Raw genomic sequence first — 25,461 nt, forward strand, 5'->3', positions numbered from 1 at the left:
CTCTCTTTTACACTCCCTCCTATGATACTGTTATCTGTATTGGGGGCTCTGACTCGCCATTTCTTGTGTGCAGTAGCTTCCCTACCTCAGGGGATAGTCCAGACCCCAGTGGATGCACGGAAACACTGACTCTTACACTGTTCACTCCTAGGCGTACATATAAACCTATTATAGCTCATTTAGGCACAGCAGTAAGACGTTGTTAAATAGAGCGACCTTCCCAGTGACTTGTCTCTACAGTTTCCGGAACTGTAATCCCAATCAGAGACAGGGGAAGATCAGAAGTTCAAGGTCAATTTAGGAAACACAGACTTAAGTTAAAAACATTTCAAGGGTTATCAAGTAATGGTCAGGGATGAAATCTATACTCTTTGTAATGCTCCTCTTCAATAGGAGTAAGTTCTGGGCTGAGCTGGCTGGTGGGCTAAGGGGTTGAGCTAACCAAGCCTGCTACGCTGACAGGGTCAGGGAGACACCTCCAGCAGGATGGCCTCTACCCTCCGCATGGCTGAAGTTGCAGAACACTACCCAGGGGTAGTGCAGCTTTCTCCTGTACTTTTGCCCCTGTGTCTTTTCCTCCTGGCTGCTCACCTACAAACTTTGCAACATCCTTCAGAATTTGCTCAAGAGCTATGAGCTGCTCGAGCGATCAACTCTCCTCCAGAAGAGGGGGTTATGAGACTGTGATGCACAGCTGCTGCACAGCTGCTCGGTTGGATGCTTAGGTCACGACCCGGGGCTTGAAACATCTGAAGTGGTGGCCTCAACCTGAAGACAGAGCTACTCCTCTCGAGGAGTTTATAATCAAGATACCTAGCTGACCTTAGCTATAAGACTCACCTAGGTCTTTCAAGAGAAATCATATATATCATATCATATATATGTGACATCATATATATCATATATATCTATATATATGACATGTAGATATATATGATATATATATCCTAGCAAGTTCCTGGGGCCATCTTCCTAATTCCTTTCTTGACATTTTTGCAGGAAGCCAAAGCATGAAAATACTGTGCTCTGGTTGTCTTCTAGTGGCAGTCACAATACAATGCCACATCCTTGTACCTGAGAATTTATTGGTAAGCCAGGAAGTGGTGGTGTATGCCTTTAATCTCAGCAGAGGCAGATGATCTGTGAGTTCAAGGCCAGCCTGGTCTACAGAGAAAGTTCCAGGACGGACATCCAGGGCTACACAGAGAAACCCTCGTCTTGAAAAACAAGATAAGCCTTTTTTTTTTTTTTTTTTTGGCAGATCTGACACATAACTGTGTTAGAAAACTCAGAGCTAGAGGCAAGACCAGTAGCTGAAGACAAATTAGTTCTCTTGGAGACCTTATCTCAGTAAATAGGGTTTAGTACACCTCTAATCTCCAAGACCCTAGAAGTACAGGAAAGATTTCTATTCAATTTGCTCCCTACCTTCCCTTCACTGTCTTCAGAATGAGTGCCAGCCAGGGCTGTATATTAAGACAGGTCTCAAACCTATCAGGTTGCTAATATTCCTGTAACACGCTTTTGATCCCCAGAATTCACAAGGAGAAAACTGACCCCTGACAATTGTCACCATGAAGCAAACACACACACACGTAAAGCAAGGGGCCATCTGGACAGCTCAGTGGGAATAGGTGCTTGCCGCCAAGCCTGGTGGCCTGACAACCTGAGATCAATACCAAGTATGAAAAATGCTGACCAGTTATTCTGACCTCTCCACACACTGTGGAACGTACTTGCCCACACACATACATCTAGTAAAGAAATACAAGAAAAATGAACTCCAATGTAAGCTCTAATGATCTACTTTAATTCGTTCTCTGTACTTATTACTAAAAATTAAGATAACAAGATTGCCTTTATTACAAATTTCCGCGAACGAGAAAACCCAAAGATCTATTCCAATTATGACCTTCTAAACCACAACACCCCCAAATTCTATTGACGTTCTTTCAAAAAGCTATCGAACTTAACCTTGGACTTGAGTAAGCCGAGACTCACTCTTGATTCTTTAGGTCAAATTAAATTCATTCACATGCATTCAAACTTAACACATTCTATATATCATGTAATGGTAACAAGTGTGGAAAGGTCACCCAGCATCAGGAAAAAGAATAAAACTATCACAGAACTCACGACTGCAGTTAAATCTTAAACAAAAACAAACCCTTTTACATCGGCTGCCAGTACACAACTTCTTAGCCCTGAATTGACGGTCCTATTTTTTTCCAATTTTTGCATTCTCAGAAGGATCCCAGCCATGGTACAGGCAGAAAGTGCAGAGGCATTTGAATGGTTGAGCTTTGCTAAACTGGAAGAAATAATGCAATAGGTTAATCAGGATATTGCAACCCAAAGAAACAAAGATCCTTTATCATCCCCCCACACCCCTTGTCCAAACCAAACAGTAAAACAGGCATCCAACACACCAACATGTATTAGCAAGAAAAAGATAGTTACCACGTTTCCATCATTGCAGCTTTTTAGTTTCTTTTCAATCTTCATGGGAAAAACAAAACCAAAATTACTTAATTTTATCAAGACAAAATTAAGACACCTACTCTGTGAGCCCCTGCTCCTGGTAGCACTGTTAAACGAACAGGAGGACCACCCCAAGTTTTGGGTCCATACCATTAACAGGCCAGCTATGGCATATGGTAGCCCAAAACCCTGTAATCCTAGCACGGGAAGAGAATGAGGGGCAAGTTTGTAGATTGAATTGGAGGCCAGCCTGGGCTACAGTGAGACTCCAGAGACTGTTGTTTACCACTAGTTAATTGCAGATAGCTCAGGCTGGCTTGAGACTACCTTGCCTCTAAGTCTAGACTGATGTGGGAATTCAGGTGTCACTCCCCAGAGGTCGCCCTTGCTATCTAATAAATAGCCTTGTCCACAAATGCAACTCACCCGCATTAATCGCTTCCTCTTCGCGTCAGGATCGTTCTGCACAGACAGTAGTGTGCGGACTCTTCTCTTAGGAAAGGCACTTTGGACCTCCCTCAAGATTTTCTCACTTTTGTTCTCAACCTTTCTCATCTTTATTGCGCGGCGGAGGATGCGGATGCGGCGGCTGCGCCGATGAAGTTTAAGTCTTGCCAGGGAAGCAGGAGGCTTCTTGGCCCTGGGGTTGATGGTTAGCTTTCTCATGTCCTTTACTAAGTTTTCTGGCTGGGAGATTCCTACAGCAGAAGGTGAAGAGCCGTTAGTGAGAGGTACACCACGCTCCAAAACAATACCCCGGGCAGACACCCACTCTGCTCAGGGCGCCAACCAAAAGTATTTCTGTACGCAGGGCATGCGGTCATAAACCCCAGGCAGATAGATACCCTAGCGCTTGTGGAGCGATCACTGACTTCTTACCACGTGCTGTTCCATATACGACATTGTTCCAGGGGCCCAACTGTCCGTTTCTAGGTCCAGAAGTTCTGAGACCTGTGTTCAAGGGCAGGAACTCATACTTCTAGAGAATCTGCACAATAAGCATTCTGGAAATGTGGCTTTGCCCTCCAGGCTTGCCCAGGTGGGTTCTGGAACTCTTCCAAGAACTGGCTAACTTTCCACCTAAATCTAGTTTGAGTTGTCCCATGCTTCCTGTCGGACTCTGTGGGAAGGGGATTGTGGCAAGCCAATCCTGTTCTTGCCATCCAAATCATTCACACCCAGTGGACAGACTCGCCACAAGTGTCATCAAAGTCGCATCACGCCATGGTAGCTCACCTCATTTCCAGGTTTGGGACAGACAGGATTATTGACAGAATTGGGGTATAACCTGGCCTAAACACAGGGAGTTTTAGGCCAGTAGGGGCAACAGTCTCAAAAATAAAGCCCCTAAGCATACAGGTACCACAGGAGGCCACATGTTAACTGTCAGGTAGGGCAGGCACATCTAGGGCAAACATTTCTTTTCCTCTCAGCTTGGATGAGGAAGGCAGGGCTCCTCCGGAACCACACCCATAGCCCGAGGGCCTGAGGGCAAACCTGGAGGCCGTCAGGCGCAGGGGAAACACCTGCAGCAAGCCGCCCCCTCCCACCACTACCAGCACGGAATAGATGGCTCAGCCATCCTGGGCTATTTCCCGTTAAGCCATTCACCAGAAATGGAAATTTAGCTGAAAATCCGCTCCCAGAAAATGGTTGAGAATAAGAAAAAGCTCACGTTCAAGTAAAATTTTTGATTCCTGTGTAGCTGGGCTGTAGCACACGCCTTTATTCCCAGCGCGCAGGAGGCAGAGGCAGGTGGGTCTGAGTTGAGGCCGGTCTGGTCTACTGTCTTAGTTCTGGGACACCCAACGATAAGAGAAACCCAGCCTCGAAAACCAAAAGATTCCTGTGTTTAAAATATAAGCCTGCAGCCGAGCCGTGTTTAATTCTAGCGCACTCTAGAGGCCGAGACCGGTTCACGAGGATCCAGTTTGAGTTCAGGTTAGGCTACAAAAAAGATCCAGGATGGGGCTGGAGGGGGCTCGGCAGGTAGGAACACTGGCTGCGCTATCAGAGGGCCCAGGTTCAATTCTCTACGCCCACATGGCAGCTGACAGTTGTTACCCCAGTGCAGGAGATCCAACACCCTCCAACAAGACATACATACAAACAAAAAACATCAATGCACTTAAGAGTAAAAATTAAACAATTGAAAGGGTTCCAGCGTATATACCCAGGGCTACAATAGTGAGACCCTGTCTCAACTAGAAAAGGATTTCTGTGCTGAAACAAAGCGGCAACAAAAGAAAACACGGAAACCTGCCCACACCTTTGGTTTACATCGGGAGTTCTAGGCCAGCCAGAGCTACACAGAGACCCCGCGTCTCCCACGGCAGGGTCCAGGAACCCATACTGGCTACTAACTTGCCTACAACTCCTGATCCCCCACAAGTGCTGGGGTCCCAGGTACTAGCTGCCTGCCCACCTTGGCAAGATGAGAAAGGGTGGCCGCCTACTGAATTCCCCAAATCCCGGGACCAAAAGGCTGGCTTACCTGAATCATCCGAGGAGTCTTGTTCATCTGTCTGAGAAGATTCTGAGTCCACGAGTGGGTCAACCTCCTCCTCCTTTGATGGCTCGAGCACCTCTGATGGCTCGAGCACCCCTGATGGCTCCTCCATGGCAAAGAGCAGAAGCCTTGAAAGTTAGCTCCAAATAAAACTGGTTAGTTTTGGAAAAGACAGAGACCCAGACTCACTAGCAGAGGCAGGTGGTGAGGTGTGGGTTCCTTTTAAACCTCAAGTAAACCAACCCTCCAGGCTATTTTAATGTTAATGAGGCAGTGATTAAAGGATCCACTTGAGTTAAAGGCGAATGCTGTCGGAGACAGCTGCTCTTCCTCTGATCTGCCCTAAACACTAACCCTGTACAAAAACCGAAGAAATTTTGGCTGAGTGTGGCGGCCTCCACCTTTAATTCCTGTTCTAGGGAGGCTGGGGCAAGGGGATCTCTGTGAGTTCTAAGCCAGGCCTGCACCAAAAAAAAAAAAAAAAAAAAAAAAAAAGGCTTGGCGGTAGTAGCCCACACCTTTTTAATCCCAAATTCCAGCACTCGCGGAGGCAGAGGCAGGTGAATCTCTGTGAGTTCACCAAATCTACAGAGAAACCCTGTCTCAAAAAATCCTAAAAAAAAAAAAAAAAAAAAGGACTGGCAATTTTATCTAGAGTCTCTCTAGGTTTCCTGATATTAGGGATTTTGTTTTGTTTATTACATTCTCGGAGGTGGCTAGTGATGGGTGAACTGATTTAAACATTCTAGAATGAGCACGCCATTCTCCACTAGCTGCCAATTAGTCCTAATCAAGCTGATAGAACGTTTTCTTTGCCTGTCTCATCTTCGGAGCTGTTTGCCTTGCGATGCTGGGGAATAAGTGTATATGTTACACACCCTTAAGTAAGCTGACAGTTTATGGCAGTATATGTATTTAAGCATGGAATTTAAGCCCATGTAATTGTGAATTGTTTCATTGATGACACATTTAATAATATATAACTCTTTTGTTGTTCAAGACTCTGTGTAGTCTTGGCTGTCCAGAAACTCAGTATGCATCCCAGGCTGGCCTCAAGCTCCAGAGATCTTCCTGCCTCTGCCTCCAAAGTGCTAAGATTAAAGCCATGTAACAACACCCCACTGCAACTTTTTAAAAAAGAGACACAACAATGAGCCGGGCGGTGGTGGCACATGCCTTTAATTCCCAGGACAGGCTCTAAAACTACAGTGAAACCCTGTCTTGAAACTCCTCTCCTCCCCACCCCCAAAAAGAGACTTGACACAGGTCTCTCAGTAGGTGGCCCAGGATGATCAAAAACTTTTGTTTGCTTTTGTTTTTTTCTGTGATAGGATAGACCAGGAACTCACTGTATAGAGCAGGCTGGCCTCAAACTCAAGAGAGCTTCCTCAAATTCCCACAACTCTTGTTTGGCTTTGTTCTTTCTTTTTGGTTTCTCGAGATAAGGTTTCTCTGTTTAGCAATGGCTGTCCTGGAACTCACTCTGTAGAGTAGGCTGCCTTCAAACTCTTAAGAGATCTGCCTGCTTCTGTCTCCCGAGTGCTGGGATTAAAACCACAATCCCCTACTGCCAGTTTTTTTTATTTAAGACAAGGTCCTTTACTATGTGCCCTCAGGCAGCTTGGAACTCAACCGACTGGCTTTGACATTGCAGGAATCCTCCTGCCTCTGCCTCTTCCACCTCCCACAAGGCTGGGATCATATGAGCACAACCCCAGCAGGATGGTTAGATCATTTTTTAATACTTCAATCAAGTAGTTTCCGAAAGACTTTAACAACAGGACGTGGCTAACTTCTTTGGTATGCAAATTGGAAGCCAGAGCTCAGACCAGCTGAGTCCGGTTAAGAAGCAAATTCTCTGGCCCTCTGCTCTAACCGGCTCTGCTGGGTCCCAGACAGGAGCCCAGGCCACCTGTGCTCCACTTGAAGGCTTACTACTGTTTGCTCTCCAGCACCGTGGACCCGATGATCTGCTCTCAGCTACTCTTAATGAGGAAGTGCTCCGGAGAACTGCGCTGGAGAAGTCAGAGGAAAATCATTAGTGTGCCCAGGGGTACAGAGCTTGCCCAGCAGGCACGAGGCTGTGGTTTCAGGCCCCAGCCCTACCAAAGTAAGCATGCAAACACCTGAGCTGCCACAACCTGTCCAGTTCTTAGTAGCTTTATTTTGAGTTCTCTCTTTAAGGTTCCACTGAGGTGTGTGTCTGTGTGTGGAGGCCAGGGGCAAGTTGTGGGAGTGCTGCGCTCCTTCAGGACGGGGGCCCAGAAATGGAACTCAGGTTTCCTTCGCCTGCTGACTCGGCTCATCAGCCCCCGTGTTCTTTCTCGTGTGGCACACAAGATGCCGCACTTGCTAAGCAAGTTAACATGTTGATTTTTATGCCACCAAGAATGCAGAGGAGGGAATCTAAGAATATAATGAGAACATACATTTAAAAAAATTCTAAATTGCGGCTGGGGAGATGGCTCAGTGGTTAAGGGCATTGGCTGCTCTTCCAGAGGACCTTGGTTCGATTCCCAGCACCCACATGGCAGCTCACAACTGTCTGTAACTCCAGTTCTAAGGGACCCAACACCCTCACACAGGCAAAATACCAATGCACATAAAATTAAAAAAAAATAATTTATGCATATGTGTGTATGTATGTATATGTGTAAGAGTATATATTGCGTGTGTTTGGAGTCAGGAGAGGGTTTCCTTCAGATCTGGAACTAGAGCTAGGAGCCAATACCGGGAATAGAATTCCTTCTCTCTGTGCTCTCAGCCCCACTGTTATTATGCAGATTTGGGGTTTGAAATGGATATTTTACTATAGGCTAATGCTTGAAGGCTGGGAGAAAGACCCTCAGGAAGACGTGGGAACACATGGGTGTAGGCTTTGCAAACAGGTCCCTTTGTTGTTTTTAAATCACGGCTCATGATTCAGGAAGGTCCTGGGAGGCACGGAGAAGGCAGAACAGAGCATGAGGCTGTGGGAGCACAGGGCTGGGACCCTCACATCTCAGCCAACCAGGGCAGAAAGTCCAGGGGGTCCTTATGCTCCTGTTTGCTCAGGCTGCTTCTTCTGTAATGTCTGCTGGCCCCGAACCCGAGTGGCCTGTCCTGACTCCCTGGAATTTGCTCTGGTCTCAAACTCACAGAGCTCCACCTGCCTCTGCCTCCCTAGTGCTGGGACTAAAGGTGTACGCCACCACCGCCCAGCTTTAACTTTTCCTTTTTAACTGTTTTTGGCCTTTTGAAACAGGGTCTTGTTTTGTAGCTCTTGCCGGCTTCAAACTCCCAAAGTTTTCCTGCCTCTCAGCCTCCCAAATTCTGGGAACCACAGGCATCGACTGACATGCCTGGCTTAACTTTCAAAAATCAAAATGGGCTCATGATATGTCTCAGTGGTACAGCATCTGTCAAGGATACATGATGCCTGGGATTCAATTCCAGGAGGAAAGAGAGGAAAAAAAGAAAGAGGAAGGAGGAAACAATCACTAAAAGTTAATATAAATAAATAAGATAAAATAAACAAGTATAAGGCTGGGCGGTGGTGGCATATGCCTTCAATCCCAGCAGGTGGATCTCTGTGAGTTTAATATCAGCCTTGTCTAGAGAGAGTTCCCGGGCAGTCAGGGCTACACAGAGAAAAACCTGTCTGAACAAACATACATATACTAAATCAACCAACCTGGTGGTGCACGCAGTTCATCCGGGTACTCCAGAGTCAGAGGCAGGTGGATCTCTCAGAATTCAATGCCCATTTAATCAACTAATTAAATTCCAGGTCAGCCAGGACTACACAGTGAGACCTTCCCTCAAACAAAACAAACAAACAAACAAGCAAATAACCAACAAATAATTAAGGCCTTTGGGTATGCATATTACCTGCATACCCTTACCTCAGATCACGTCACAATACTCATAAAGTGGATATATTTCTCTTTATATGTATATGAACGTGTGTGTGTGTGTGTGTGTGTGAGAGAGAGAGAGAGAGAGAGAGAGACAGAGAGACAGAGAGACAGAGAGAGAGAGAGAGCAAGAGTGTTGGTATGTGTGTGCCACAGATGTGGAGGAGGTCAGTTCTATCACAGGCTTTAGGGCTGGAACTCAGGTCTTCAGGTTTGTAAAGAAAGTACCTTTACCCTTGTTTACCCACTGAGTCATCTAGACACCCCGTCACTCTCGTGAGGTAAGAACTTGCCAATATCCTTGGGTGTGAGTGTTAAAAAGGCAGGGACACATCACGTCACCCACCTGGCTCTGGAATCTCCAAGGATGCCAAGAAGGCCAAACCTAAGAGTAAAGACCACAAACACCACCTCTTCCTGCTTCAACCCTCTTAATCTAGTCTGAGCAGTGGTGGTGCGCACCTTTAATCCCCGCACTGTGAAGGCAGAGGCAGGTGGAGCTTTGTGAGTTGCAAGCCAGCCTGGTCTACAAGAGCTAGTTCCAGGGTAGCCAGGGCTGTTATATAGAGAAACTCTATCTTTTTTTCTTGTTTTTGTTTTTTTCTTCCAGACAGAGTTTCTCTGTGTAAAAAAGAAAAAAGAAGAAACTACTTCTAGGAACTAGAAAGATGGTTCAGTAATTACTGGTGCAGAGAACAGGGGTTCAGTTCCCAGCACCCACTTTGCTTAGCTCACAACTGTCTGTAACTCCAGTTCCAGGGGAGCCAATGCCCTATTCTGGCCCCCTTGAGTACCCACACACGTGTGTGTATATAGACACACATATACATAAATGAAAAAAGAAAAACAAAGGGCTGGAGAGAAGGCTCAATGGTTAAGAGCGCTGACTGCTCTTCCAGAGGACCTGGGTTCAATTCCCAGCACTCACATGGCAGCTCACAACTGTCTGAAGATCTAGTTCCAGGGGATCTGACACCTTCACATAAATGCACATAAAATAAAGTTAAAAATAAACCATTAAAAAAAAAACACTTTTAGCTAGGCAAAGATTAAAGTACCTGCATTTCAGAGGCAGAGGCCAGCTGGATCTCAGTGAGTCTGAGGCCAGCCAGAGTGCATAGTAAGTAAGACTTGTCTCAGGAAAGAGAGAGAGAGAGAGAGAGAGCGCTGGGAGGTAGTGAACAGCAACTTTATGGACAGCATCTTTAATCCCAGCACTCAGGAGGCAGAGGCAGGTGGACCTCTGGAGGTCAACCTTGTCTACAGAGCAAGTTTCAAGGACAGCCAAGGCTACACAAAGAAACCTTGTCTCAAACAAAACAAAACAAACAGTGATGGTTTGAGCAGGTGTTTCTGCAATTTAAGGCACAGGCTGCTTTTCCTGAGGACTAAAGTTGGACTCCCAGCACCCACATAGTAGCTCATAACTTTCTGTAACTCCAGCTCCAAGGGGGTAAAGTTCTCTCTTTCAGCATGTGTGAGCACTGCACACATGTAGTACACAGATATACTTGCAGACAAAACACCCACATACGTAAAATAATAATAAAATAAATGCCAGGCATGGTGGCAATGCCTTTAATCCCAGCATTAGGAGGCAGAAACGGGCCGATCTCTTGAGTCTGAGGCCAGCCAGGGCTACACAGAGTCCAACAATACCAAAAACCAACTCAATAAGATAAAGAAGGGAGAGGGGGAGGGATGATGAGGGAGGGAGAGAGAGAGAGAGAGAGAGAGAGAGAGAGAGAGGAGAAGGAAAGACACAGTTACTAGAACAGGATTGACTCCTGCACAGTAACAATGTTTCTGGAGGCTTCCAAGGCCCCAAGAGATGAGTACACCGAAGACCACTGGCTGCTGTGTACCACCATCTGTGATCTCAGCAACCCAGGAAGCCAAGGCAGGTGGATTGTTAAATTTGAGATCACTTTGTTCTACACAGGGCTTTCCAGGCCTGTCTTGGCTCTGGAGCCAGAGGCGATTCCAAAACAAAAAACAAAAACAGAAAAAAACAAGCCTGAAAACAGCACAATACACAATCCAGATCAATGGGGGATCAGATAGGTAAATTATTGACCAGAACAGGAAATCGAGGTGAGGTAATTAAGTGCAGCAGCTGAGAGGGGAACTCGACCTTAGAGCGGGCGCCTCATCTCAGCGAATGCCGATACCTGGGGTTTGATTCCCAGCACAAAGGGGAGAAAAACAAATCAAAACCACTGCAGTTTGAGAAGTAGTGGTGCTGGCCTTTAATCTCGGCACTGGAGAGGCATCTGAGTTCGAGGCCAGCCTGGTCTACAGAGCTAGTTCCGGGACAGGCTCCAAAGCTACACAGAGAGACCCTGTCTGGAAAAACAAAAGAGAGAAAGAGAGAGAGAGAGAGAGAGAGAGAGAGAGAGAGAGAGAGAGAGAGAGAGAGAGAGAGCGCTTTGTTGTTGACAAGGTGTCACAATGTAGTGTAGTCCAGGACAGCCTGAAACTCCTGTGTAAATCAGGCAGCCCTTGAGCCCACAGAGAGCCTCCTGCCTCTGGCTCCAACGCTGGGATTAAAGATGGCATACTTACTATTATAATTTTTAGTTCATTGATTAGCTTTATTATGCACATTGGTGTTTTGTCTGAATGTATGTCTGTGTGAGGGTGTTGGATTCCCCTGGAACTGGAGTTACAGACAGTTGTGAGCAATCATGTGAGTGCTGGGAATTGAACCTGGGTCCTCTGGGAGAGCAGTCTCTTCACCATGGCGCTATCACTCCAGTCCCTGACATATTTATTTTCCAAGTTAGTTCATAGGGCTGAAGAGAGAGGTTAGTGGGTAAAAGCATTTGCCACCACATCTCACACCTGAGATCAATCGCTGAGCCACTCATGGTGGAGGCTGGACACACAAACACACACACATATACTCATGCATGTTCTTGCACACATTTACATACATGCACATACACATCATGCACAAATATAGTTCAATTAGCTTACATGCTCTCTGTGTGTGAAATAGTGGGGTTTTTTGTTTTTATTTTTTTTCCATGATATTTATTGAGCTCTACATTTTTCTCTGCTCCCCTTCCTGCCTCTCCCCTCCTCCACTCGAACGTCTCCTAAGGTCCCCATGCTTCCAATTTACTCAGGAGATCTTGTCTTTTTCTACTTTCTACTTCCCATGTACATTAGATCTATGTAAGTCTCTTAGTGTCCTCATTGTTGTCTAAGTTCTCTGGGATTGTGGTTTGTAGGCTGGCTTTCTTTGCTTTATGTTTAAAAACCACCTCTGAATGAGTACATGTGATAATTGTCTTTCTGTGTCTGGGTTACCTCACTCAAAATAATGTTTTCTAGTTCCATCCATTTTCCTGCAAAATTCAAGCTGTTGTTATTTTTTTTCTGCTGTGTAGTACTCCATTATGTAAATGTACCACATTTTTTTTTAAAAACCCATTCTTCAATCGAGGGGCATTTAGGTTGTTTCCAGGTTCTGGCTATGACAAACAAAGCTGCTATGAACATAGTTGAGCTCATGTCCTTGTGGCACAATTGAGCATCCTTTGGATATATACTCAAAAGTGGTATTATTGGGTCTTGAGGAAGGTTGTTTCCTAATTTTCTAAGGAATTGCCACATTGACATCCAAAGGGGTTGTACCAGCTTGCATTCCCACCAGCAATGCAGAAGTGTTCACTTTTCCCCACAACCTCTCCAGCATAAGTTGTCATCAGTGTTTTTGATCTTGGCCATTCTTACAGGTATAAGATGGAATCTCAGAGTTATTTTGATTTGCACTTCTCTGATGACTAAGGATGTTGAACATTTCCTTAAGTGTCTTTCAGCCATTTTAGATTCCTCTGTTGAAAGTTCTCTGTTTAGGTCTGTACTCCATTTTTTTTATTGGATTATGTAATCTTTTGGTGTCCAATTTCTTGAGTTCTTTGTATATTTTGGAGATCAGACCTCTGTCTGATGTGGAGTTAGTGAAGATCTTTTCCCATTCTGTAGGCTGTCGTTTTGTCTTGTTGACCATGTCCTTTGCTTTACAGAAGCTTTTCAGTTTCAGGAGGTTCCATTTATTAATTGTTTCTCTCAGTGTCTGTGCTGCTGGGGTTCTATTTAGGAAGTGCTTCCCTGTGCCAATGTGTTCAAGAGTACTTCCCACTTTCTCTTCTATGAAATTCAGTATGGCTGGCTTTATGTTGAGGTCTTTGATCCATTTGGACTCGAGTTTTGTGCATGGTGATAGATATGGGTCTATTTTCATTTTTCTACATGTTGATACCCAGTTATGCCAGCACCACTTGTTAAATATGCTTTCTTTTTTCCATTTGATATTTTTTTAAAGATTTATTTATATATTATGTCTACAGGGGTTTATGCCTGCAGGTCAGAAGAAGGCACCAGACCTCATTGTAGATGGTTATGAGCCACCATGTGGTTGCTGGGAATTGAACTCAGGACCTCTGGAAGAGCAGTCAATGTTCTTAACCTCTGAGCCATCTCTCCAGCCCCCATTTGATATTTTTTGCTTCCTTGTCAAATGTCAGGTGTTTGAAGATGTGTGGATTGATATTCGGGTCTTCTATTCGGTTCCGTTGGTCCTCCTGTCTGTTCTTATGCCGATACCAGGCTGTTTTTCAGTACTGTAACTCTGTAGTAGAGTTTGAAGTCAGGGATTGTGATGCCTCCAGAAGTTCTTTTATTGTCCAGGATTATTTTGGCTATCCTGGGTTTTTTGCTTTTCCAAATGAAGTTGAGTACCATTCTTTTGAGGTCTTTGAAGAATTTTATTGGGATTTTGATGGGCAATGAGTTAGATTTTCAACAGGGTCTGAAGTCTTTCTAGTCATTTGTTGGGTAGGGGGGGATCAAAGACAGAAATTCCCTGGGGTGAGAGAGTGCTCTGGTAATCCCAGGACCTGGAAGGCAGACAGAAAGCATCACCACAAGTCAGGAGCTATCCTGGGCTACACCAAAAGTTCCAGGAAGGTGCAAGGAGATGGCTCAGTGTAGAGCACCATGCCCATCTGCACTCTATGCGCTACCATATGGTCCTTGAGCCGGGCAAGGGGCTGGAGATTGAAACACACAAAGACTCACAGACAGAGACACAGGTTATCCTTGATGCCAGAATGCCCCCAAGAATGCCCCCCTTTATTGTCCAGGGGCAGCTTATATAGGGATAGCCACGCCCCAGCCAAACCCACCAGAAATCACTCCTCTGCCACCAGGAACTCCTGAGGGTCTCGTGCTCAGAGCAGCTGCAAGCATTACAAGTTGTTTACCAGAAATTCAGGATCTGGGGGGTTCACAGCTCCCAACAGCTCAGGTTAAGAGCACTTATTGCAGAAGACCCCATTTGGTTCCCAGCACCCACATGGCAGCTCACAACCATATAGAACTCCAGTTCTAGAGGATCCAATGCCTTCCTCTGACCTCCTTTGGCAAAAGGTACACAGATACACAGGCAGGCAAAAACACTTCCATATGTAAAATAAATCAAAAAAAGTTCCAGGTCAGCCAAAGCTACATAGTAAGAGCCTGTCTCAAACAAACAAACAAAACAAAACAAACAAACAATTAAAAACCCTTAAACCAAACTAATAAAACAAAAAACCTGACCTGGGACTTGCTAGGTAGCAGAGGATGACCTTGAACTTGGGGTCACCTGCTTGTTTGCCTACCGAGTGTCTGGACGACAGGTGTGGGGGCAGCCGGCCTCGGTCCTCCCACATCTGGGTCCACACTTCTCTTTCTTTTTTCTTTTTCTTTTTTTGGTTTTTCGAGACAGGGTTTCTCTGTAGCTTTGGTGCCTGTCCTGGAGCTAGCTCTTGTAGACCAGGCTGGCCTCGAACTCACAGAGATCCGCCTGCCTCTACCTCCCGAGTGCTGGGGTTAAAGGTGTGTATCACCACCGCCCGGCTTCACACTTCCCTTTCACCTTGTCAATAATTCTGTGCTTCGGGGCTGGAGAGCACTGGCTGTTCTTCCAGAGGACCCCGGTTCAATTCCCAGCACCCACATGACAGCTAACAACTGTCTGTAACTCCAGTTTCTGGGGATCTGATACCTTCACACCAGTCCACATAAAATAAAGTTAAATAAATTAAAGAAAAATAATTCTGTGCTTCTCCACACAGAGCTCCTCTAGGCAAACGCTGTTGTCTCTCTCTGAAATGCAGTGTGTGAGTTCGCGGCCCCACCCCCACCCCGCCGCCACCCCTCCTGTCACCCCAATGATTGACAGCGTCTGAGTCCTCACTAGCAGACCGGACTCAGCCCCTCAAAACATTCCCATGGCAAATGTACTGGTTTTCTTTTCAGTTGAGACAGCATTCAGTGAGATGAACTACTTAATGCTGCACAGCTGAGCGAGGGAACTAGCGCTCACCCGGAGACAGTGAGTCCTGATCAAGAGGGATGCAGTTAGCTGATACTTTAGAAGGGAATGGAGGCTTTTTCACTGGGTAGATTGAGACTGAGCTGCCAGGAATTTCGTAGTTCAGACTTTCAAACTTCTGATTCCATCCCAGCCTCCTGAGCAGCTGTCATCACAGGTGTGTGTATCGCTATGCATGGTTAAAAAAAATTTTTTTTAGGGCTGGAGAGATGGCTCAGTGGTTAAGAGCACCACCTGCTCTTCCAAAGGTCCTGAGTTCAATTCCCAGCAACCACAAGATCACAACCATTTGTAATGAGATCTGGTGCCCTCTTCTGGCCGGCAGGTAGAGCACTGAGAATACTGTATACATAATAAATAAATAAATCTTTAAATTTTTTTTAAAGATTTATTTATTTATTTAGACAATATCCTGCCTGTAGGTCAGAAGAGGGCACCAGATCTCATTATAGGTGGTTGTAAGCCACCACGTGCTTGCTGGAATTGAACTCAGGACCTCTGGAAGAGCAGTCAGTGCTCTTAACCACTGAGCCTTCCCTCCAGCCCCCCAAAATCATTATTTAGTCAGGTGGTGGTAGTGCACACCCTGTCTCCAAAAACCATTTTTATTTTTTGGTTTTTGGAGACAGGGTCTCTCTGTAGCTTTGGAACCTATCCTGGAACTAGCTCTTGTAGACTAGGCTGGTCTCGAACTCACAGAGAACTGCCTGCCTCTGCCTCCCGAGTGCTGGGATTAAAGGCATATGCCACCACTGCCTGGCAAACATTTTTTCTTTTTCTTCTCTTTTCTTTTCTTTTCTCTTCTTTGTTTTTTAAAGGTTTTCATTTTTTATTTTTCAAAGATTTATTTATTATGTATTCAGTGTTTTCCTGCGGCCAGAAGAGGGTGCCAGATCTCATTATAGATGAATGAAAATTACTAACATTTTTTTTTCCTTTTTTTCTTTTCTTTTCTTTTTTTTTTTTTCGAGACAGGGTTTCCCTGTAGCTTTGGAGCCTGTCCCCCGGAACTAGTTCTTGTAGACCAGGCTGTTCTTGAACTTACAGAGATCTGCCTGCCTCAGCCTCCCGAGTGCTGTGATTAAAGGCGTGCGCTACCACCGCACACCCTAACATTTTTCTTGATGAGGAGCTTTTTTTTTTTTTGCAGTGTTGGGATTGAAAAGCAGGGTCTTGAGAGTTGACTACTGAGCAACACTCCCAGCGAGTGTTGTGTATGTAATTAGACTATGAGCTATAAAATTAGAAAACTTCACTTATAAGATTTATTTTTATTGGGACTGGAGAGATGGCTCAGTGGTTAAGAGCATTGCCTGTTCTTCCAAAGGTCCTAAGTTCAATTCCCAGCAACCACATGGTGGCTCACAACCATCTGTAATCAGGTCTGGTGCCCTCTTCTGGTCTGCAGACATACACACAGACAGAATATTGTATACTAAATAAATAAATAAATATATTTTTTTTAAAAAAAGATTTATTTTTATTGTTTTAAATTATGCACATGAGTGCAGGTGTCTGCTTTAGCCAGAGGTGTTGGGACCCCCTGGATCTGGAGTCACAGACAGTTGTGAGCCACCAGATATGGGTTCTAGAATCTAACTTGGGTCCTCTGGAAGGGTAGCAAGTGCTCGGAAGCCCAGAGCCACCTCTCCAACCCAAACTCTGAAAATCAAAAAGAACTGAGCACGGCAGTACATTTATAGTTTAGCCACAGTTCTTCTGTGAGGTTGAGGCAGGAGGATTACCTGAACCCAGGATTTTATGACTCCCCTGGAAAAGATAATAAGGACCCCCCCCCCACACACACACATACCTATCTCTCTGAGACAGGTCTCAAGTAGCTCAGGATGGCCTCTAACTTCCTATATAACTGAAGCTGGTCTTGTATTTTGACTTTTCTGTCTCCACTTCCTGAGTATTGAGATTACAGGTCTGTAATTATCCCCCCCCCTCCCAAGAACTCATTTCTTTTTTAGGAAACAAGGAAGGGAGGAAGGAATTATAGGGCTAGGGATGGAGTTTAATGGGCAGTCTGCTTGCCTAGCATGTACTAGACCCTGTATTCCTCCCCCTTACCCCTCAATAGACAGGGTTTTTGTAACAGACAGCTCGGACTGTCCTGGAACCCTCTTTTTAGTTCAGCCTGGCCTCGAACTCAAAGAGATCTGTCTGCTTCTGCCTCCCCAGCGCTGGGATTAAAGGTGAGTGTGACCACTACCTGACTGGTCCTGGATCCCATACCATGCATTTTATCAACTAAATTCTGGTGGCAGGAGCCTGCAATTCCAGCACTGGGAGTAATATGCAGGCTAGATCAGAAGCTCAAAATTGGGCCGGCAAGATAACTCAGTGGTGCTTGCCACCAAGCCTGAAAATCTGAGCTCGATTCTGGGACCCCCATGGAAGGAGAGACCAACTCCCGAGAGTAACCCTTTGAGCTCCACACCCGTACTGCGGTGTACATATCCCACTCACGTGCGCGATAAGCAAGCAAACAAACAGATGTAGTGTTAAAAGAGAAAAAGATGGAAGGTCAGCCTAAGATACATGAGATCCCTTTTCAAAAAATATATACATATATTTAATTAAAAACAAAACAATATAATAAGTAATGTCTGTGTTTTGAGTGAGTGTGTCTCCTTTCCCACCCACCCTGTCTGTTGCTGACAGACACCACTGGTACGATTTTACCCCCTGGGAGGGTAGAGCAAGAGAGGGAGGGGAAAAAATAGCCATATTGGTGGGTCTTTTCACATTCAGTTGCCTCCTAGGAGGTGGGAAGAGAGCAATTCACACTTAATTACCTCCCGAGCTGACAAGCGCTGGGGAGGTTGGACCAACAAGCCGCGCTCCCCAGGGAGCACCACCCAGTCGGCCATGCAGCCTTCCCTGAGGCTTTCGACTCTTGGCTTCCTCCTGATGTGTCTGGCACCAGGCCAGACATCCAAGTTTCAAGAACATGACATTTTGCAGTTTCTGGATTTGGAGAAAACGTCTTCACCTCGCAGGTTCCAACCTGTGCCTCGCATCTTAAGGAAAATCTTCCAGGCTCGAGAAGCCGGCGGGGCCTCGCAGGATTTATGCTACGTGAAGGAGCTGGGTGTCCGTGGGAACCTGCTTCGGCTTCTCCCAGACCAGGGTAAGGGACCCTAGTGTTTGTCAGGGAAAAATCTCAAGTGGGTGATGTGGCGATAGAAAGAGGGGACAGAATGGGCACCTCGGCTGATAGGAGTCTGAGCTACGATCTTCATATTCTGTCTCAGTTTTAAGATCAGCCTAGGGGAAGGCACGTGTTCTTGTCACCTGGGGCTTCTCCACGCTGCTCCAACAGCCGCTGAGCCCTTAACAGAGTTTAACTCAGTGTTGAGAGAAAGAGAGAGAGAGAGAGAGAGAGAGAGAGAGAGAGAGAGAGAGAGAGAGAGAGAGAGAGAGAGATCGAGATCTCAGGTCTGCGTTCTGAGAGTTGCGAGGTAACACCTTAGGTGGGTCTGAATACAAGGTAGGTCGACCCCCACCCCCCCATCTTCGTTCTCCCTCTCTCTTACCTCTCTCTAAAAATGTGTTTGTGCATGCCTCTCAGAGAGTCCGGCGTGGGGTGGATCCCCTGGAGCTGAAGTTTCAGGAGGTTGGGAGACGCCCAATAGCACGACTCCTGCCCACCGAGTTCTGGTCCTCTTAACCACTCAGCCTTCTTTCTTGCCCTCTGTGTGTCCTTGGATGCAAATGGCACGTCTTGCTTTTAATTAATTAATTTTGAGGCAAGGTTTTTTTTTTGTGTAGCTCTGACTGTCCTGGAACTTGCTATGTAGACCTTAGCAAAACCTACCGGCCTCTGCTTCCCAAATACTGAGTGTTGGGATTAAAAGCCAGCAAGTCTCTTGGTTTTTAATTATTTATTTATTTGTTTATTTTTAGTTTCTTCAGGACAGGGTTTTTCAGCCCAGTGGTGGTCGCAAAAGCCTTAAATCCAGCACTCAGGAAACAGAGCTAGGCAGATCTCTGAGTTTGAGGCCTGTCTTGTCTATGGAGAGAGGTCTAGGATAGTCAACACTATACAGAGAAACCCTGTGGTGGGGGAGGGGAGGAAAGGGAGTTGATTCTCTGTGCAGCCATGGCCATTCTGGAACTCCATAAAACAACGTGACTTTAAACTCAAGAGATCTACCTGCCTCTGCCTTCCCAGTGCTGGCATTAAAGGCGTTCAATTTGATTTAAAAAAAAATTTTTTAAACACAGACCAATGGTATTAATTTGAGCCACAATCACACTCTTTGTATGAAAGTGAGAGTGACTACCACCTCATGGTTTCACTAGCCACCATCTTTAAAAGTAGATTCTTCCAGGCCAAGGCTGTCTGTACCCCTACTTGATTCTTATTCAAAACAGGAGGTGGCTGGCTGAGCCAGCGCATTCCTGAGCCTCCACCTTGGCATTCACATGCATAGCTAGCTTCCTTCCTAGTTACTGGTTTTTCTTTTCTTTGTTTTTTGGGACACTATTTCGACCTGCAACAAACTATGCAGTCCAGGCTGGTCACAAACTTCAGCAATCCTCCTGCTTCAGCATCCCAAGTGCTGAGATTATAGGTGTGACCCACCACTGAAGACCAAGGGAATAGTTGCCCAGCAGAGGAAGGGAAGATGTGGCTACGCGTTTGTCTCTGAAGCATTTAATGTACACCTACTGTGAGCTGAGCTGGCCTGGGAATGGCCTTGAGAATGTAGGTATCAAAAGTTACCCGGTTTTAGAGTTTTTAGAGCTGGGCAGTGGTGGTGATGCACACCTTTAATCCCAGCACTGTGGGAAGCAGAGGTGGGAGGAACTCTGTGAGTTTGAGGCCAGCCTGGTCTACAGAGCTAGTTCTAGGACAACCAGAGCTACAAAGAGAAGCTCTGTCTCAAAATTAGTTAAAAAGATGTAAAACTCAAGGTTGATCTGAAGAGGGAACTGACAGAATTCCCATCCATGAGGTTTGTCATGATGGAAGGGCCTCAAAGTCACGGGGCAGGGTGTGGGGCAGGAACAAGGGAGGGAGCTGGAAGAGGAGGAGAGCATTCATTAGATGGAAACAAAACAATATATGGAAACTCTAAACCAAAGGGAGGGGAGGATTCCCGCTGAAGCCCCGAGAGGTGCTGAGCGTTGTTAAGACACTTCATTAAGTGGCTCAGCAGGAAAGAGCACTCACTGCTATTCCAGAAGATTCTGGCTCAATTCCCAGCACCTGAATAATGGCTCTCAATTGTCTGTGACTTCAGTCCCAGGGGATACAACTCCCTGGTCTGGCCTCTTGGGCACTGATGTATATGGTGCGCAGGCATACATGAAGGCAGAACACCCTTATCCATAAGTTAGTCTTAAGTTAACAGTGAGAACGAGGGGACTGGAAAGGTGGCCCAGACTCAGCACCCACATCAGGCAGCTCACAATCGCCTGCAGCTCCAGGGACTGTGACACTTGACCTCTGCAGGCACCTACTCAAATTCAGCGCACATACACATTTTAAAAAAAAAGTGAGAGCCAGGCGGTGGTGGTGCACACCTTTATTTCCAGCCCTGGGCAGGCAGAGGCAGGTGGATCTCTGTGAGTTCGAGGCTAGCGTGTCTACAGGGTGAGTTCCAGGACAGTCAGAGCTGTTATACAGAGAAATCCTGTCTCAAGAAAAGAAAACAACAGCAACAACAATAACAACAACAAAAAAATCAATCAATCAAACAAAAAATGTGAGAATGTGTTGTGGTGGCATTTACCTTCAATCATTGACTCTGCAGGCAGGGGTGATTGGATCTTTTTCAAATTCCAGGCCAGTCAGGAAACCATAAGACCTTGTCACAAACAAACAAACAAACAAATAAATAGAAGAAGAAGAAAAGGAAAAAAAGAAAGAAATATGTTGGGCATGGTGGTGCAGGCCTTTAATCTCAGCGTTCAGGAGGCAGTGACAGTCTAGTCTCTGTGAGTTGAGGCAGAGAAGACACTTCCGAGAGCAGCCTTCATTTCCAGGCCAAATTCTTGGGTGGTCTGTGACTGGAATGTCTCCCTCTTTCCCATGCCTGGCTTCTTTCACTCAGTTCCATGTTTGTGGGGTTTGGCCATTCTGTTTGACTTGGTAGTTCTTCCGTTCTGACTACTATGTAGTATTTCATACAATTACTGTGTGGCAGACATTTTGCCTGCCCACGCTACGTGGGTGACCAGCTGTGAGGGTTTGGACAAGTAAGTTACTGAGTTTACTGGAAGGGAGGGTAAGCTGGGGAGCCACTGAGTGTGCCTGTGTTCCTCTTAGTTTTCCATTAAACTAATCCAGCAACAAAATGTATTTACTTTATTTTTACACACACACACACACACACGGTAAATGCCTTTAATCCTGGCACACTGGAGACTGAGCCAGGAGGATCATGAGGTCTAGACCAGCCTGGGAGACTATACTTTAGGAGACTACTATATCAAAGCAAAACAAAAACAAAGAGTGTTTGAGTGTTTGTATGGTGGGGAGTGCCAGGAATATAGCTCAGTTGGCACAGTTCTTGGCTTGCCTAGTGTCCGTGAAGTTCTGGGTTTGAACCCCTGCACAGCATAAACCAGGTGTGTAAGAGTATCTGCAATCTCGGAATGCTGAAAGTGGAGGCAGGAGGATCAGAGGTTTGAAGACATTCTTGGCTATATAATGTTGGGGTTGGGGAGATGACTTAGCCAGGAAGAGATGACCTTTCTTCCTTCCTTCCTTCCTTCCTTCCTTCCTTCCTTCCTTCCTTCCTTTTTTCTTTCTTTCTTTCTTTCTTTCTTTCTTTCTTTCTTTCTTTCTTTCTCTCTTTCATTTTTTAAAAATTTATTTGGATTTTCGAGACAGGGTTTCTCTGTAGCTTTTGGTGCCTGTCCTGGAACTAGCTCTTGTAGACCAAGCAGGCCTCGAACTCACAGAGATCCACCTGCCTCTGCCTCCTAAATGCTGGGATTAAAGGCATGCACCACCACTACTTGGCTAGATGACCTTATTTCTGAGCACAAGGACCGAGTTCAGCAGTCCAGTCTGGTACTATGTGCCCACCTGTAACACAGTATTCTGGGACTAAAGACAGGCAGATCCCTAGGGGGCTCACTGGCAAGTCCGGCTAGTCTGATTGGTGGACTCTAGGTCAATGGGATCTTATCTAACAAGGAAGCCAGCTCCTGAGGAATAACACTGGTCTTCCTTGGGGGAACCATCTTGCCAAGGGAGGGTTTGAATCGAACTCAAATCTATGCGCATGTTGACACTTATCTCCGAGGTGGGTCTGAAGTACAAAGGGTTATTGTGATTCCCACGTGTTCCTTTTTGCTTCTAGGTTTCTTCCTTAATGCACAGGAACCTTCCCGAGATGGCTCTTGCCTACAGAAGTTCCTCTACTTTAACTTGTCTGCTATCAAAGAAAAGGGGAAGTTGACCATGGCCCGGCTGACTCTAGACTTGGGGCCCAGGTCCTACTATAACCTGGGCCCAGAAGTGGTGGTGGTGCTGTCGGTGGTTGAGGAGCGCGGGCGACCCCACCCTAAACCAGGCAGAATGCTGGCCCTGCAGTCTGTCCCAGGGCCTCAAGGTCCTCTTCACTTCAACCTGAAGGATGTGGTTAAGGATCGGAACAGCAACAGACTGAAGAGTTTGGGCTTGTACTTAGAGATTCTGGCCAAAGAGGACAGATACTCCGGGGAACATTTCCAGGTTGAGAACACCTGTCTCCGGCTGAAGCGTTCTCTTCACGCCTCCCTGCTGGTGGTGACCCTCAACCCTGACCATTGCCGCCCTTCTTCCAGAAAAAGGAGGGCAGCCATCCCTGTCCCCAAGGGGTCTTGTAAGAATCTCTGCCATCGTCACCAGCTGTTTGTCAGCTTCCAGGACTTGGGTTGGCACAAGTGGGTCATTGCCCCCAAGGGGTTCATGGCAAATTACTGTCATGGAGATTGTCCCTTCTCCATGGCCACATATTTGAATAGTTCCAACTATGCTTTCATGCAGGCACTGATGCATGTGGTTGACCCCAAGGTCCCCAAGGCGATCTGTATCCCCACCAAGCTGTCCCCCATTTCCATGCTCTATCAAGACAACGATGAGAATGTCATTCTCCGACACTATGAAGACATGGTAGTGGATGAATGTGGGTGTGGGTAGAGGAAAAGGAAGAGGAAGGAATGGTCTTCGGGTAATTCCTTTAATAAAACTTCCATTCTGGCCTATGACCTTTTGAATATGACACGTCTGTCATCACGTTTAATAGCCCTATAAATACACATGTTTGTGTTATTACCATGGAGCCGTGGTAATCTTAGCTACTTTGTGCTCTAACATGCTAAACTTTTGTTCCAGGTCTTCCTGCCTCTACCTCCTGAATGCTGGGATTACAGCTCTGTGACATCAGGACCAAACTCATTTTTTTTTTTTTAAGTCAAGGTCTCAGTATTTAGCTACTGCTTACCCGGAACTTACTATATAGACTGGGTTGACCTCAAGCTAACAGATAGCTGCCAGGATGTGGACCAGTAACTCACTATATAGACTAGGCTGTCTAGTAACTCAACAGAGATCAGCTGCCTCTGCTTCCTTAGTGCTGTGATTAAAGACGTGCCCCATGTATATGTAAAAATTTGAAATTTTCTTGAGAAACTATAATGTAGAAAAACTCAAGTGATTTTTAAAAATATTTTTTTATTTTAGTTATGAGTGTGAGCTTGTGTGAACCTAAGTGCGTGTACTCATGTAGGAGCCCCTGGTGGCCAGAAGAGGGCATCAGATCCCTGGAAGTTACGGTGATCAGGCGTGGCCATGTGGATTCTGGGGTCTGAAAGTGGATCCTCTGAAAGAGCAGCGAGTGCTCTTAACTGCTGAACCTCTTCTTGAGCCCCCATCTCTCCTGTGATCTCAGAACTGAGATTACTTGCTCCCCTCTCGAGTATATCATGGACTTCTGTTGTATTTTGTTTTCTTGAGACAGAGAATCATGGAGTTCAGGCATTCATCAAGACCCTTCGTAGTCGAGGATAGTCTCGAACTTCTGCCGTCCTCCTCTCCCGGGCTGGATTGCCTGTGTGTGCCACCACACCCAGAGGTCCTTGGCTTTGGTCTTCTGGAGAGGTCTCACTCTGTAGTCTACACTGGCCTTCAAGCTTCTGGACTGCTGGGTTTATAGACCTGAATGAACCTTCACGCCTGGCTTTAGAATTTTTTTCCCTATCTTTTTTGAGACAAGAGTCTCGTTTATCCGAGGTTAACTTAAAACTACTTGAGGTAGCCCTAGTAAGGATGACCTTGAACTTCTAACAATCCTGTCTAAGCATGTTGCAGCTATGGGCATGTGCCACCATCCCTGGCTTGTGTTTGTGTGGCGCTGGGGACTTTGCCAGGCATGACTCTACCGAGTAGAGTTTCAGTCCTCTTTTAGGGTTTTGGGGTTTGAGACAGTATCATATATAATTTACTGACCTTGAACTCTTGATATCTTAGGCGCTGGAGAGCTAGTACTGCAGATTCAGATCACCCTTGACTTTGATTTTTGTTGTTTTGGGTTTTGTTTTGTTTTGAGACAGGATCTCTCTATAGGTCTGTGCTGGTCTCCAACTCACAAGGGCTCCACCCACCCCACCTCTGCCTCCCTGGTGCTGAATTTAAAGGTGTGTGCCACTACATCCTGCTGTCACACCCAAGGTCCCCTGGCCCCCCTCCCCCAGAGGGTTTCCCTTTGTAGCTCTGGCTGTGCTGGAACCTTGTAGACCAGGCTAGCCTCGAACTCACTTGAGATCCGCCTGCCTCTACCTCCTGAGTGCTGCCCGCTTTCTTGATACAGGGTCTTACCGTGTAGTGCTGGCTTGAATGGAACTCGGATATGTAAACTAGACTGGCCTCAAACTTAGGTTGATCCTCCTACCTCTGCCTTCAGTGTGTGAGTGCAGGGGTAACAGACTTGCGCCACCAGGGAGAGCTCACTTATTTGTCTGTTTGCAGTTGTGCTGAGATTCAAACAGACATGTGCCACCAGGGTTCACTTATTGCATTATGTCCTAAGAACTGGGCTAATTTTTTTTAGTTGATCAAAATTATGTACATACACACAAATACTATAAACACACACACACACAAACACACAAATACTATAAACACACAAACACGCACACATACAAATACCACAAAAACACACCACAAATATGTACATACA

The 25,461-nt window shown here is 46.0% G+C and overlaps 2 protein-coding genes across 2 annotated transcripts; one reads left to right on the forward strand and one right to left on the reverse strand.

Moving 5' to 3' along the window:
* Positions 1-1,799: 1,799 nt before the first annotated feature.
* Dppa3 (developmental pluripotency associated 3) lies at positions 1,800-5,194 on the reverse strand. Its single transcript, XM_048443989.3, has 4 exons — positions 4,976-5,194; positions 2,908-3,179; positions 2,461-2,499; positions 1,800-2,311 (listed from the first exon to the last, which is right to left on the reverse strand). Exons 1-4 carry the CDS (start codon positions 5,100-5,102, stop codon positions 2,219-2,221), a joined length of 531 nt encoding a protein of 176 aa, XP_048299946.3. The 5' UTR covers positions 5,103-5,194; the 3' UTR covers positions 1,800-2,218.
* Positions 5,195-18,151: 12,957 nt separating this feature from the next.
* On the forward strand, positions 18,152-23,425 carry Gdf3 (growth differentiation factor 3). The gene is made up of 2 exons (XM_048444011.3): positions 18,152-18,413; positions 22,603-23,425. Exons 1-2 carry the CDS (start codon positions 18,152-18,154, stop codon positions 23,421-23,423), a joined length of 1,083 nt encoding a protein of 360 aa, XP_048299968.2. The 3' UTR covers positions 23,424-23,425.
* The last annotated feature ends 2,036 nt before the right edge of the window (positions 23,426-25,461 follow it).

Source organism: Myodes glareolus, chromosome 3, assembly GCF_982192425.1.
Source record: "Myodes glareolus chromosome 3, mMyoGla1.1, whole genome shotgun sequence".
Classification (NCBI taxonomy): Eukaryota; Metazoa; Chordata; class Mammalia; order Rodentia; family Cricetidae; genus Myodes; species Myodes glareolus.

Coding starts and splice junctions, on each gene's coding strand:
- Dppa3 (XM_048443989.3), bottom strand. CDS start 5,102: ATGGAGGAGCCATCAGGGGTGCTCGAGCCATCAGAGGTGCTCGAGCCA. Junction 3,180..4,975: donor AGACTCCTCGGATGATTCAG/GTAAGCCAGCCT, acceptor CTTCTGCTGTAG/GAATCTCCCAGCCAGAAAAC. Junction 2,500..2,907: donor AGAGGAAGCGATTAATGCGG/GTGAGTTGCATT, acceptor TTTCCCATGAAG/ATTGAAAAGAAACTAAAAAG.
- Gdf3 (XM_048444011.3), top strand. CDS start 18,152: ATGCAGCCTTCCCTGAGGCTTTCGACTCTTGGCTTCCTCCTGATGTGT. Junction 18,414..22,602: donor TCGGCTTCTCCCAGACCAGG/GTAAGGGACCCT, acceptor TTTTGCTTCTAG/GTTTCTTCCTTAATGCACAG.